General features: G+C 35.7%; 1 protein-coding gene and 1 pseudogene across 2 annotated transcripts; both read left to right on the top strand.

Moving 5' to 3' along the window:
- Positions 1-1,790: 1,790 nt before the first annotated feature.
- Positions 1,791-9,395, top strand: LOC145589341 (putative F-box/FBD/LRR-repeat protein At5g62970). The gene is made up of 5 exons (XM_081645872.1): positions 1,791-2,117; positions 2,327-3,571; positions 3,734-3,830; positions 4,312-4,460; positions 8,658-9,395. Exons 2-5 carry the CDS (start codon positions 2,333-2,335, stop codon positions 8,877-8,879), a joined length of 1,707 nt encoding a protein of 568 aa, XP_081501998.1. The 5' UTR covers positions 1,791-2,117; positions 2,327-2,332; the 3' UTR covers positions 8,880-9,395.
- Positions 9,396-10,268: 873 nt separating this feature from the next.
- LOC145589342 (monooxygenase 1-like) lies at positions 10,269-14,475 on the top strand (annotated as a pseudogene). Its single transcript, XR_014101645.1, has 6 exons — positions 10,269-10,418; positions 11,273-11,419; positions 11,526-11,576; positions 12,418-12,586; positions 12,792-13,020; positions 13,676-14,475. The product of XR_014101645.1 is annotated as a monooxygenase 1-like (transcript).
- The last annotated feature ends 445 nt before the right edge of the window (positions 14,476-14,920 follow it).

Raw genomic sequence — 14,920 nt, 5'->3', positions numbered from 1 at the left:
ACAACACTTTAAAACCTTCCCTTTAGTTAAAATTAAAGGCTTATATATAGTTCTTTAAATTTTCTTCATAAAAACCTTAAAATACACTCTTATACATGAAATTACAGCAAGTTCAAAGTCTAATAAAAATATGAAAATTATTTAAAAACCCCTAATAATCTCCCTTTTTAATGGGTGATTAAACCCTCTTTATAAAACATCAAAAGTAGTACTTAGAAACTATTTCCAGCACTTAAAACTTCAATAAAAACATATATTTATGCTTAATTAACATTAAACATAATTGATTTTATTAATTAAACTCAAGGATAATATATTAAGTATAAAAAAACTTCGTAAAAATCTAAAACTGCTCTAAAATCATATTTAGAGGCCGAATTTGGTCACGAGAGGGTGGTGCTCACTACCAAAGGTAATGAATCTTTCTTAAAACGTTGTTTACACATGAAAAACACTACTTTTTCATCAAAATCGGATGAGTTCAGAACCTGATCGGGATTAAAACGGGATTAATATTAATGAACGGAAATCTTAAAATTAAAACACGAATTTAAGTGTTCAAAATAATCTGGAATTAAGTTAAACTAATTAGTAGTTATAATCACCAAAATTTCAAAACATCATTACTATAAAAGCCCTAAATCAATTGTTCATAAAAACCCTAAAATCATGATTTTCAATAATTAAAAACCCTAGGTTATAAAATTTACAAAATCTGAAAATTATGACCATTTATAAAATATGAAATTATAAAGTTTAATCATCAAAATACAATTTGGCACTAATTAAATTAATTTCAAACAATAAAATCAAAACCCATAAATCAATAATTATAATTACACAAATTAATAAAAACAAAGGAGAAAATAAGACTAACCTTTTTGTGTGGAAAAATTTTGGGGATTAATGGAATATTTATAGGGGAGAATGTTGTAGGGTAAAGAGAAAGGTTGGGCCTCATAAAATTAATGGGCCAAATGAATGAAATGGACTAAACTTTAGTTGTATTGAAGTAAATTATAAAATGAAGGTTCATAAAATAATTTGTACCATAATAATTTTTGACCCAAATTAATAATTTGAATATTTTGAAATTAAATTACGGAAAAATACAAAACAATGTTATAAATAAAATTAAATTTCATTTATAACATATTTAAAAATACAAGGGATTACAGTCGTAGTCCATCAAGTTTATAACATATGATGATCATGTTCACTTTTAATGTACTAAATTCATTTTTTAATACAACATGTTCATTTTTTTTATCACTGAATGTTCAATTTTTATACGTGTTCATATTTTTTTAACTAAATGTTCATATTATAGGGTGTGGTGCAGAGTACAGCTAATACTTATTGCAAAAAAGATGTATACGCAACTTAAAATTGAACTTTTACTCCTAAGAGTCGTAACTACTTGTCGGATAACCAAGTAATGACGTTTTAATTTGGGTGTTTAGGTTGGATTCGATAAGGTCGAGTCTATTTTGAATTCAAGACATGGTAAATTATTTTGTCGGTGGTGAAGGCTATTAGGCAAGGTCATGAAGGTGCTGCTCCTATCTACTTATTTTACGAGGATAGTGTGTTGATTTTGTGTCTTTTATTTGTGTTCATGTAAGACGGGCGGGGAATACCGTTGCTCATTTAGCTGCTAGATGGGAGACGGATGATACTTTGGAATATTTATATACTTACTTTGGCGGAACTTGATTTAATAAACTAAACTATTTTGTCGATACAAATTGAATTTGCATTTACGAGTAGTTTTTTGGGTAGGTTTTGGATCGGATTGGTCGGGTCTGTTCTTGAGGCCTTGTAATACAGTATGATTAACCATAACCACTGGTCAGTGATCACCCGGTCACCCCATTTACTTCACATAATCACACCTGTTAAAGCAAACCACCATTTCTCAAAAAACTCCATGAAAACAGAGGCTTAAGCTTAAAGCTCGAGGATTTGGGTCTTCCATGGCGGTACGAGGTACATTCACTTGATTACTCTACAAGAGTAAAAACCCCAAAGTTCCATAATTTCAAATTTCGTAAAAATTTCCCGCCGAAGCAAATATATTGGAAAATTAACTTATTAGGGTTTTGCATTCATCTCAGGTAATTCCCTAAAATCATGTTAATTTTTTTTCAAATTTCCATTCATATTGTTAATTAAATTCATTCACTCTTCAATTGTTTGTCATTCTTGCACAATTATTCATATATGACATGTACTAGTATGTTAGTCAAGGCAAAAATTATAATTTATTGATTATACTTGAAAATATCAATTGGAAAATTCTTAATTTGTACGAGTATGTTATTAGGTTAAAATGGAGAAGAAGATTGATTTAGGAATGAGTTATGATCGAATCACCGATTTACCGGAACCCCTTAAACACCATATACTCTCATTTTTGCCAACTAAGTATGCTGTTCAAACAAGCATTTTGTCCAGCAGTTGGCGGATGATTTGGGCTGGACTACGTAAGTTGGATTTCAGTAAAATGTATCTTGATAGCTCGCTGACCGTGGAAGGACTGTCTCGTTATCATAGGGATATTGCCTTTAAGACCGAGGGCGAGACAATTTTTAGGATGAGGAAGAACTATTACAACTTTATTGATCGAGCTTTTGGGTTGGTTACGGGGTTGGTACAGCTTAAGCTTTATGTCCCCGGGTTTGGGTTGGAGTTGAAGGCTCGAGTGGATCGTTGGCTTGATTGTGCTATTAGATACAATGTCAAGGATCTTGAATTGGAAATAGCTGAGTCAGAAAGTTTTGGATATACTTTGCCTAGGTGTGTACTCAGTGCGAATTCAATTGCAAAGTTGAAATTGCAAAATTGTGAGCTGAATATGTCGTCTTTGATGTGGACGCAGTTGCCTTCATTGCGGGAGTTATATCTTTATGATGTTTATGTGGATGAGGAAGCAATGGAGATTGTTCTTGGAATTTGCATTAATCTAGAAAGTTTCTACTTAAGAAATTGCCGTGGGTTGACAAGACTTGAAATCTCTAATCTTACTCCCAAACTACAGATGGTAGATGTTGTACAGCAAGAAGTTGGTTTGGAAGTGATTGAAATAAGTTTACCAAGCCTTTTGAATTTCAGTTATTGGTATGATGGTTTTCTCAGTGAGCAATTTTGTGGAATAGACATATTAGGCTGTGAAAATCTGAAGAGTTTGCACCTGAATTGTGTTAATTTGGATGATCATGACTTGAGTTCCTATTTAGAAAACCTTCCTGTCCTTGAAAAATTGTGTTTAACCAAGTGTCATTGTTTGGAATATGTTGAGATTTCAAGTAAACGCCTTGCCCACCTGGATTTTGACAATTGTAGGGACTTGGAAAAAGTTAAAATTCATACTCCTAATCTAAAATCGTTCACTTACTGGGGAGAAGACGTCATATCTTTGGTGTCCAAGGGTCCAGCTCTGAAGTTGAAATATGCTGTCGTTGGCCTAAGAGCTGGCTTCCGGACTGAAAAGTGGTATCTTGGACTCATTAAATTAATTACAAAGTTTAGTCACACTGAAGATTTCTCACTCCATCTTGCAACTATTCAGGTAACCAAGGATTCCTGTATTTAGTTCTCTCATAATCCTTTACCGAGGACATGAATCATCTGCTTTAGCTGATTTGTTTCCTACTACATGATTCTTCTACATATCCATGATTCTTATTATTTTTTTTTTCATGGGGATGTGCTTTTGTTTGTGCTGATGAAGGATGCTGTAATCCCAGAAAATGTGAGACTGAAATCCCGCCCTCCACTGTATGGTGTCAAGCATTTGATGGTTGACATTCAGGTGTCAGCAATTCATGGTATTCTGTAACTTTGTACTAAATAGTATGTATTGTTGGCTTAGTGTAATAATGCATGGTTTGGAGAGAAAAGTAATTGTAGAGATAACAAAAGGTAAAAAAAAAAGGCTAAAGTATTATGGAAGGAATAATTTTTAGTCCACTGTCACTTCACTCGTCCTATTTCATTTGAAGATATATATTATATGTGGTCACATGCTGTTTTAATCTTCCAATAGCCATTCTTCACGTGTCCTTGCATGAGGCTGAGTTTTAATTATGTCTTTATTGTGAGGTAATTGTAGCTAAGCCTGGCTATCTACTAAAACTATAGGGTAACATTAAATATGAGCCGGTGGTGATGTTGGATAATATCTTTGCTTACTCCAACTACTAGCTATGTGGTTTTTTTTTTTAGTTATGCTCTTTTAATTAATCTTCAATAAGTATCTTCTAGTATAGTTGTATTGTATGTTGACAATTGTAATCTGTACCCATGCAGATTATGGTGTAGATTATGGTGCAGATTACGATTTCAATAGATTGAATTATACTCCTGTTGATTTAGTCAAGTGTCTCCTGTGGCTAGCTCCCTGCTCAGAGACTCTACGTGTATGCAATTTCGATGATGAAATTGTTAAGCTATATAAGGTAAGTATATATTTGGATACTTTACTCAACATACATCAACAATGAATATATGTGGTATCTTTTATTTTTGTCCTGTAATCTGTAATTTTCCCTTTTCTTTGTTTCTTTTTGTCCACTTGTTTCTGTCTACTAGTGGTCTGGCTTTCTATCTTTCATTCTTATTAACCCACATATTGGCACCAATATATTAATTTACACAGTTTTCATACAGCTGACCCATTCTCTGACATTGTTGTTGCTGTATGTAAACAAATTATGGGTTTAGGGGATCACTTGTAGGAGTAATTTCTCAAATTGACCAAAAATGAACAGAGCAGAGTGATTATTTAGGATAAGCAATACTATGAAATTCCAAATATCCAATAGACACCTATGTCACTTTATTGAGATCATTGATCACTCTACTAACTGTCTAACTCCTCCATACACTTAAATCACTACTGCAGTATTAATTTGCTCCACTTGTGCTTGTGTGCACTCTAATTTGACTCTCATTTGAAACTTGAAAGTTGAAGCTCGAATTTAATTTTATTCTCAAAAGGCAGATATTCTTATTAAGGCTTAAAACTGCCTTTTATTTTTGTGTCGTCTGAATTTTGAATTTGACATACAATTTCGAGTCTCTGCACATATTGTTGCAATCCATATGGTCATTGAGCTCTCGGGCAAAGGGCAACATGATCAAAGATCGGGAAGATAGAAAAGAGAGGAGGGGGGGGGGGGGGGGCGATGGACGCATGTGTCTCGCTGTAGCTCTAAGTTGCTTGTAGCTCACTTAATTCTTATTGTTAAGTAGACCAGCAGAGTACCCTGGCCTTGAATTCTGCATTAATCTTATGGCATGATTAGTGTTTGTGAATTTATTACACAACTTAATTAGTCGGAGCATTCTTATAGTATGGTTTGGGTTGAACTCGATTTACTGGTCATGGAGACTTTGGATTCAGTACTCTTTTCAAAAGTTACTATTGTCTATAGAACAAATTTCAATCTGAAGGGCTAGTCTTGATTTTAATGATTACCTGTAAAGGACATGTTTTTGAAGGGAAATAGGCCAATTTATTTTTAGTGTTACCTCTCCACATGATAAACAAATAATTAATCATAGATATATAGTAGTTTATATCAAACCTCTTAATTTCAAATATTATGTGATGGGTAAGTTATATCTTGGACCTCAAATTTTTTTTCCCCCCTTTTAATGGTAGACAGTCCTCTGTGCTTATATTTAAGCTTAAAAATTATTCTTGTACATAACTGTTAATGATGTGTCAGTGCTGAGCTGCTGACAGCCTGACATGTTAAGTATCTATCCTCTTGCGAATTGCACCCTCTTCAAATGTACATTGTGGGTTAGGGAAGGAAGTGCTAGCAGAAACGGATAAATCTAGGAGCTGCAAGAAGGTTTTTGTCAAGCAATGATTCCTGGCATGTGCAAAACTTAATTTACTGCATCTTGTCATACTTATAAATGCAATTGAATCATCTGATAATCTATTCAAATAGGCTAGTCCCTGGGTAATCAAGATTAATTTTAATTGAAACTCTCATGCCACTTCAGAAGCTGTTCACAATAAGTTAATGTGTCATCGATATCTGCTATAAATTATCTTCGAAGTTAAAGGCTACATTGCGACTTGCGAGAGATATCGATGAATGTATTACTCTTGAGTGTGGAATGATATTGGCTATGTGCTATTGTTACTCTGATGTGCCACAAGTAATCTAGTCTAAATTGATTCTTATTGGTGTAGGTTAACTTCACTTTTGGAATATATTCCAACTTTATATCCTTGGAGGATAGGAAATACTTTTGGAATATTTTCCAATTCGTGTTTTATAAACTTTATTGATTTCCTTTGCCATAGTTTTCTTAAACCATTATGTTTTTATTCACACATTTTGACCACTCCTTTAAAACTTTTTTATATTTTATTCTTGGTACTCTTCAAAAACTATCTTATATTTTACTAGGATGATGTCTTTTCCTCACTTTACACACCTTTTTTCTAACTTTTTCAAGGGGTTATCTTGTTATGTCCTTTATTCTTTGTCGGACGATTCCTTATGACAATTCATGTCAGCTGGCCCTAAATTATTTTGAGACTAAGGCTTTGTTGTTGTTGGTAGTGGAGGATTGAAAATACTATCATAAATTCTTTTTTTCGTTCAGCTAAAGGGATGTGGATTTGGGGCATGCTTAAGTATTTAGTTAGGTGCTAATCTGTTATGGTCTAAAATAATTGGTTTTTGTCTCGTTTTGATAGCTGTGTGGTTGTGCTTTTCTCAACGTAATGGATTTGGAAGAACTGGGCTACAATCAAGACTGAATAAAAAAAATTTGGTTTACTTTATTTTATTTTAATTTACGGATTTTTCACCGGATACCACTGAGTTTAAGCTTAATTCACCATATACCATAAAAAACTTTCTAATACACCATATACCATTCGGTTTAACAAAAATGTCACATCATGTCATTAATGACTAACGGACGTTGATACCATTACTCAGTAAGGCTAATAATGCCACGTGGCAACATATAATTGGTTTCCCTATTAAATTATCTAATTTTAGAATAATTATTTAATTAATCATCAAAAAAAAAAAAAAAAACCAAAACCCAGCCACCCACGTCCTCTTAGCCTGCCACCTCCCGTTGGCGGAATCCGACTAGAACCTCGCTGGCCCGAATCTAACCAAAACCCCCCGCAGCGGCCAAAAATCTGACCAGATTCCCTCGCCGATGCTGCTCCCCTTCCCTCGAACCACCGTGTCTCACTGCCTCCCTCGACCAAAACCCCCTGTCTCTCTCGAAAAACACTCCCCTAACCACGAACTGGCCGGCACCCAAACCCCCCTCCCCCGCTTCGGCTAACTGAATTTGCTTTTCCCGATGCCATCTCCACCTCACTAAACCACCACGTACGCCGAATCCTAAAACCAAAATCTAGGGTTTCAATTTTGGTGTTTTCGGTGTCGTGGTTTTAGGGCAAGTTGGGCAGCGACGTTATGTGGGAGAGGGTTTGGGCTGTCAGCAAAGGTGGTGGCTAGAGAATTCTGCTAAGGTGGTGGCTGGGGATTTGGGATAAGGTGGTGGGCTGGGGGCTGGGGAAATCGAGAGGGAGAGGGGAATTCACCTAAGGTGGTCTGGGTTTGGGAATTTGAGATAGAGAGGTGGTCGGGTTCAAGATTTTCGCCGGCGGGGCGAGGGGATACCGACCGGCCAGGATGTGGACCTGGCGGCCAGCCGAGGGTGGGGGTCATGGGCTGGGGCGGCAGTAGCTGAGTTTGGTGGTGTTTTTTGTGTTTTTTTTTTATAATTTTTTTTAATAATTTTTCCAAAGTTAATCAATTAAATAAATAATAACTATAAGAACCAATTACAAGCTGCCATGTGGCACAATTAATGTTAATGACTACCTGAGTTAACGGAAAGGGGATGTTGTGACATTTTTGTTAAACTGAATGGTATATGGTGTATTAGAAAGTTTTTGATGGTATATGATGAATAAGCTAAAACTCAGTGGTATATGGTGAAAAATCCGTTTATTTTATTTATTAAGGGAAAACAAAGAGGCCTTCAATAAAAAAAAATTGTATTTAAATCGTCATATTTTGGTAGTTCAATATATATTTGAGAATATGTCAAAGTTATAGAGTGATTAGATGATTGCGGGGACACTTGATTTTTTTTGAAGTAATTGTGGAGTTGATCTTTGCAAGAGGGAAGTTAAGCATCTTGTCTGAACTTTCAATGCTATATTGTTATTTGTACTGCTTTATGATGGTATAGATCTACAGATTGTTAGATTGTTTATGACATTGTGTGTGGGCTTAACATGTGTGTGTTAGATCCGTGTCTCATCTAGATTGGTTCATTGAAGCTCGGCTTGTGCTCAGTTTGATATGAGCTGTAGCTGTACTGAGCCTCAGGTTGTATTAGGCCAAACCCATGTCCAGAGGCATGAAATTTACTTCTGCCCTGCTGGAATAAGTACGCACAGGCTTTGTATATTAGTAGTTGTTTATGTGCAACATATATGTTGTTCATTCTTAGTATCTCTTTTGGAAACACATTCAATTTGAGAATTGTAATCATTGCTGAACCAAATTAAAGAAACCTCTCCCTCTCAGAATAGAAAGGATTGTTAGAAGCTATTGTTGGCGGCTATTAACTTTTCTTTTGCTTTTCAGTTTACATATGAGAAGCCATTAAAAGGCAAGAAAAAATGTGGTTGCTGGAAGTCTCTGGCTATTAATTGTTGGCAGCATTCGCTTACCAATGTATCGCTTGAGTATGAGGAAGGGGATGAAGATGATACAGAATTAGCAGAATTCTTTCGCAATGCCAGGATTGATGGGAAGATGGTGGATTTTGTCAAGACTACCAGGCCTGAAATGAAATACAGATGGTAAACCTTGTCAAGAATTCTAGGACTGAAGCATGTTTCTCCAAAGGCCTTGAGTCGACATTACATATATTGACTTCTGTGTTGGTGTTATTTTGAGGAGCATGGTTTTGAGCCACTACTAATACTAAAGCTCGAAAATTATTAGCCTACCTGACCTTAATTAAATCCAAAAATTGCATCCGTTTTTGAGTACTGAAGGTTAAGGAGCTACTTTTTGTATGTGGTGGGAAGTATCTTTCTTTTGATCTGAAATCTGATGTTAGTAACAGCTTTAGATGTACTTTATCTGGTTACTACAGTATATATTTCTAAACTTATCCTGCAAGTTAATAAACCCTTTGCCGAGCAAATGACTTATCCCTTCTGCAATATCGTGATTAACCAGAAATTGCTGGACAATTTTATGGCTAATTGCACTCTTATACAGAAAGTTTGGCCTTCCCTTTGTGTTCACTGTTCAGGATTCAATCTCTTAAGCTTTTAGGGCTTGTTGAACCTAAGCCAGCCCCGAGTTGCGAAGCGTTGAGGCTGGTGCACACAGTGCAGTTCTAGTTGATTTTGCATGCAGTTGGGAGGAGTATGTGTAGACTTTTCTTGTATAGCAAAATTGTCTTAGTCAAAAAACGTGAGTTGAAATCGCGAATTCAAGGATTCCTACTTTTCTATGTCTCAATTTTGTCCACTTTTCTGAGTCTTAACTCTTAAGTTTTTCATGTCATCAATTTTGCCTAGGAGTCCGTGACAATATCTTTGTTGCACATAATATGAATGGGGTAGTTTATACCGAGTAATATAATGTAAAAACACAACATGACTCGGGTACTACCTAGTACGAAGTATTGTACAGTATTTTTACATGTACTGTTATTGTACCACAGTAATTTTATAATTTGGGATTCATTCTTGAGGTTAAGTTCAAATCTTGCACGAAGAGAGAAAAAGGTAGTCTTCACATAGATTAAAGGTTAAAAACTTACCCAATAGTTGGCCAATCAACATCACAAATTCACAATTATTGAAGTGTCTCATTGATAATGATATCCCTTATTTCTCTGTACACGGTTGCCATTTTGGACTTTTGGTAAGAACTATGCCTTTTTATTCTTAGCTTTTGTCCCATTTAATCCCAAAAAGAAAATAAATAAAAAAAATAAATAAAAGAAAGAGGAAATTAGTTTTTTTTATAATCCATTATTTCGGGAATATCCTCGAGGGAAAGGTTCAAATCTTACACGAGGATTAAATTAAATTATGATAGAATAATTAGTCAGTCAACATCACAATTATTTTAGTCTTATTGATATCCCCTTGGTATCTCCGTACTAAGGTTATGGTTTGCATTTTGTGAACAACTCTACAATTTTTTTTTTTTTTTTGGTTTGGAAATCCAACAACTCTACCTCTTTACTCTTATCTTTAGTCCCATTTATCCCAAAAAAAAAAAAAAAAAAAAAAGAGTAGGGTCGATGGCAGTGGAAGAGATAGATATAGTGATTGTTGGTGGTGGAATTGGTGGATTAGCTACTGCTCTTGCTCTCCACAGGTTCCTTTTTACTTCTGTTTTCTTTTGTGAATAATAATGAATTTGTGTAATAGATAGTAAATTTTCTTTTCTATTTTTATTAGGATTTTTATTATTTCTGATAAGTTGGGGTATAGTCTTAATTTTTCAGATAATTTGTGTAATAGATAGTATATCCTAACTTCTTGTTTACCTTTCCATTTTTAAAAAAGAAAGTAATGAATTTGTGTGTTTATCAATTTGGGTCAGTGGATCGGGTTTGGGTCAAATTTCAGGTCGTTTGATTCAAGTGGTTCACTGGTTTGGATCATTTGGGTCATTACAACATTTGATAAATGAGTCAAATCAGGTCGTTTTCAAGTAGTTTTGTTTGGGTTGGGTTGGGTTGGATCGGATTTTTCTCTCTTAGTAAATCATATTTGGAATTGGGTCGTGCCAAGAATTGACATGTTAGGTAATAGAACTCTATCCCCATACATGTGAACTTCATGAATTTTTATTACCACTCAATAGTCAATACCATCTTGCAAAAGATAATGGATGGTAATGAAGAATTATGAAGAAAAATGAGGGTATTGAGATGACCTCATATTACCATTGGTTTTGACATACAATTTTTTTCATTAATTTTCGCATAATTTTATTACCAGTTCCATGATTGCATGCTGTTGGGGATGTTACCAAGTTGATCTAATTTGGTTTGTATTCAGTACGGATGACATCTTTTATATTTGTAGTACACTGGTGATAAAAACTAACATACCTTAAAGAAGTAAGAAATATGATGTTTTTCAGAAGTGAGTTAAGGATGGTTGAAAGATTAAATGGTATTAAGAAGCAAAGTTGCTGCTGAAACATGTCTGCTGTTTATGCAGGAAAGGTATTAAGAGTGTGGTGTTAGAGAGGTCAGATACACTGCGAGCGACGGGAGCTGCTATTGGTGTTTTGCCTAATGGCTGGCGTGCCCTCCACCAGCTTGGTGTTGACTCCAGTCTTCGATCAACTGCTATTGCACTTCATAAGTACAACCCGAAATTCAAATTAGCTGCATGACATCTGAATTACTCGAATTTCTTTACTTTCAGTGTTTTTGTTTCTGTCTAGCTAACATCCTTCAGTATCCTACAGTGCAGTTGATCTTCAGGCTGAGACTGGTGTGGAACGAAGGTTTCTTTTGTGGTAATCATTACAGTTATTTTGATTTTGTCTAAATGGCAGCAGCACTCCAAGAATCTCTTTTTGATAACTACACTAGACCTGGTAAATGGGTCATTCAGGTCGGGTCACTTTTGGGTCGGGTCATTTTGGGTCAGCTAACATTCGGGTCGGGTCATTTCGGGTTTCAGGTCAACAACTTCGGGTCTGGTATCGGGTCGAGTTCGGGTTGAGCCAATTTCGGGTCGTGTCAAGTATGTTCGGGTCATATTCGAGTCAAGTTAAATATGGTCAAGTCATGATCGGGTTGTTTCATTTGTGAATCAAGCTCAAATCAATTTATACGGAGTATATAATATATATTTTGTTATTGTTATAATAAAAACCTATCAATTCAGTTTATAAGCTTAGCTACGGTAAAAGATGAACAATTTGAGTTATTTTTAGTACAAGACATTTCGGGTATCGGGTCTATTCGAGTTAATTTCGGGTATCGGGTCTGTTCAGATCAAACACTTTGGGTCGGGTCAGGATCGGGTCAACTCCATTTTCGGGTCGAGTATGGGTCGGGTCGGGTCATTTCGGGCCAATGTTTTTGGGTCAATTTTGAGTCATGGGTCGAGTCATCGGGTTTGGGTCAGGATTGCCAAACTACACTAACAGAAATGTTTCGAAGATGCATATGTGCTTTACTCATGTTATCTTAGTGTGACACATGATGGGGACTTAATAATTTTAGTTATGGAGCTTTAAGGAATATAGAGGTTCTAGTTAAAGGGTTGAATTGTTACAAAATGGAAAGTTTATAATTCTTAGAGTACCTTGGAAAACAATGACAGTCTAAATTTGGGCATTTTAATTACAGTGAAGGGGAGGCTCGTTGTATAAGAAGAAGTGATCTCATTGAAGCCTTAGCAAATGCGCTACCACAAGAGACTATACGTTTTGGCTGCCAAGTAGTATCTATAAATGTTGAAAGATCATGTTCGGATGCAGTTCTTCAACTCCTTGACGGGAGCTTAATCAGGGCTAAGGTATTACAGCTGCTGTTATATACTTCACTTTAAAATCTTCTGGATTAATCAAATTGATTAAATTAGCCTGACTTATATGGGTTTCATCAATTTGTAGAACTATCTACTATACACACTAGCATTGGTATTGTGGAATGAACATTAATTATATTTCTAAAATAGATTTACACTTGAATAATCATACACCTACAAATTCAACTTGCAGGTGTTAATTGGCTGTGATGGAGCAAACTCAGTCATTGCTAATTACATTGGCTTAAAGCCTTCTCGTCGTTACTCCACATGTTCAGTCAGAGGCCTGGCTCGATATCCAAATGGTCATGGATATGCTCCTGAGTTCTTGAGGGTAAGAACAAAAAAGCATTTAGTTGGAAGAGTTCCAATTGATGATAAGACAGTATACTGGTATGTTTCTCTGCGCTGGGTACAAGAAGGTATAATTTCACCTATTTCATCAGTAAATCTATTCCTTCCTATCAACCATGACAGTTTAAATGTATAATATATTTGATGTAGGACCTTCATGATATAATGTCATAGTTCTAAACCTATCATACAAGAGATGTCAATATGTCAATGATTGGGTTATCATGAAGTTTTGTTTACCTGACCTAACATGCTGTAATTCACCATGGTCCCTGTTTGGAATTTTTCGGTTCACAAAGAGGAACGTAATATTTTTTTAAGGAAACTTTTTAGTTACAAGTACCTACTGGATATGGAGTTCTCAAATTTGAATATGGAGGGCATTATGTTCATAGAGTGAAATAAAGAATTTTGGTCAATTTAGTGGTCTAGCTTATGCTTTGGTATGTTCAACACTTTAACATGGATGGAACAATTCTAAGTGAAGTGTAACACACTAACACCTGGTAGTTTTGTTGGTAAAGTTATGGTCGGGTGTTACTTAAATCATGGATCAGATCAGTCTACATCATTGTCCTTCGTTCACATTAATGTAGTCTACACCCTCATCTCACTGATTTTAATTAATGTTTCTTACCCCTATAACCAAATCTTTCTCAGGAATAATAGATTATGTTCTTATTTATCAGATTGGGATTAAACAACTAATCTGTTTTTGAGCAGATGCTGATATGCCAAAGGATCCTGCTTCCATCAAACAATTGACATTGAGCATGACAGCGGGTTTACCTAAGGATATCGTGGAGATGATAGAGAACACTGACTTAAGCACTTTTTCAGCCACATGACTGAGATATCGAGCCCCATGGGATTTACTTTCAGGAAACTTTCGCAAAGAAACTGTAACAGTAGCTGGAGATGCTTGGCATGTTATGGGCCCTTTCCTTGGGCAGGGTGGGTCTGCAGCTTTGGAAGATGCAGTTGTTCTTGCTAGATGTTTATCAAAGAAGATACGCATTGCTGATGTGAACGAGAGCATTATGCATTTGTCAGCACAGAAGGCTATGGAAGCTCTGGATGACTATTTGAAGGAGAGGAGGCAGCGAGTAGTACTCTTATCCATCCAAACTTACCTCACAGGTTTATTGGCAGTCGAGAAACCCTCTTTTCTGTTGAAATTCCTGTGCATCATACTCCTGTTTGTTTTTTTCCGAGACCTGCAAAAACCCCAAAAATATGACTGCGGTGAACTCTAAGACCTTTCTGGTGCTGCCACTGAAGTAGTTTCTATATATCTGGGTTGGATATTTCACTTTTACTCGTCCGCAAACAAGTAACAGTTAATAATATAAGATGATGAGCATTAGCACCAACTTTTTTGGTGCAATGTGAAATCCTCTTATGATTGTATTCTGAAAGAGTTTTATGTACTGTATCATGTCATCGAACTTAGTCTAATCTGATGATCTGATCGATGTACTACAGTCAAAGGTAAGGCATGTATATGCAACTCTTCTAAATTATCTTCTCGCTTCCAGTCTTCTAGAAAGGTTTTTGTTATAGTGTGGTGTGATTTTTATTTAATCCTTCTTTTGGTTTAGGCATGAAAATGTGACAGGATTAACTTCTTGTCACCTACCTACTGCAACCGCCTTTCTAGTAGTATGTAGTAGACTTGGGACCAACAATATATGTTATGTTGGATGCTGAAATAAGTAATGGCTGCGAGGAAACACGCACACAATGCTGAAACAGGGGAAACAAGGTATCTGTATGAGGCCAATGTCTAAGGTCCTCATGAAGAGACGGCTGTGTGAATGATCTGCATAAGCTGAGTGAACAACTGACACCAAAAGTTCTTTCAGGCGTTTATTAGACTGTATAGGCTGATGACCAGAGCTTGATCGAGTCTTCAAATTCTTATTGTTGGTTACTTGACAGAAATTATGGCCACTAGTATGGGCAAGG

Source organism: Chenopodium album, chromosome 17, assembly GCF_948465745.1.
Source record: "Chenopodium album chromosome 17, dcCheAlbu1.1, whole genome shotgun sequence".
In the NCBI taxonomy this organism is placed as follows: domain Eukaryota; kingdom Viridiplantae; phylum Streptophyta; class Magnoliopsida; order Caryophyllales; family Amaranthaceae; genus Chenopodium; species Chenopodium album.
Note: the sequence above shows the minus strand (reverse complement) of the source record. Positions and strands in the feature narration are given on the sequence as shown.

Coding starts and splice junctions, on each gene's coding strand:
- LOC145589341 (XM_081645872.1), top strand. CDS start 2,333: ATGGAGAAGAAGATTGATTTAGGAATGAGTTATGATCGAATCACCGAT. Junction 3,831..4,311: donor TCAGGTGTCAGCAATTCATG/GTATTCTGTAAC, acceptor GTACCCATGCAG/ATTATGGTGTAGATTATGGT. Junction 4,461..8,657: donor AAATTGTTAAGCTATATAAG/GTAAGTATATAT, acceptor TTTGCTTTTCAG/TTTACATATGAGAAGCCATT.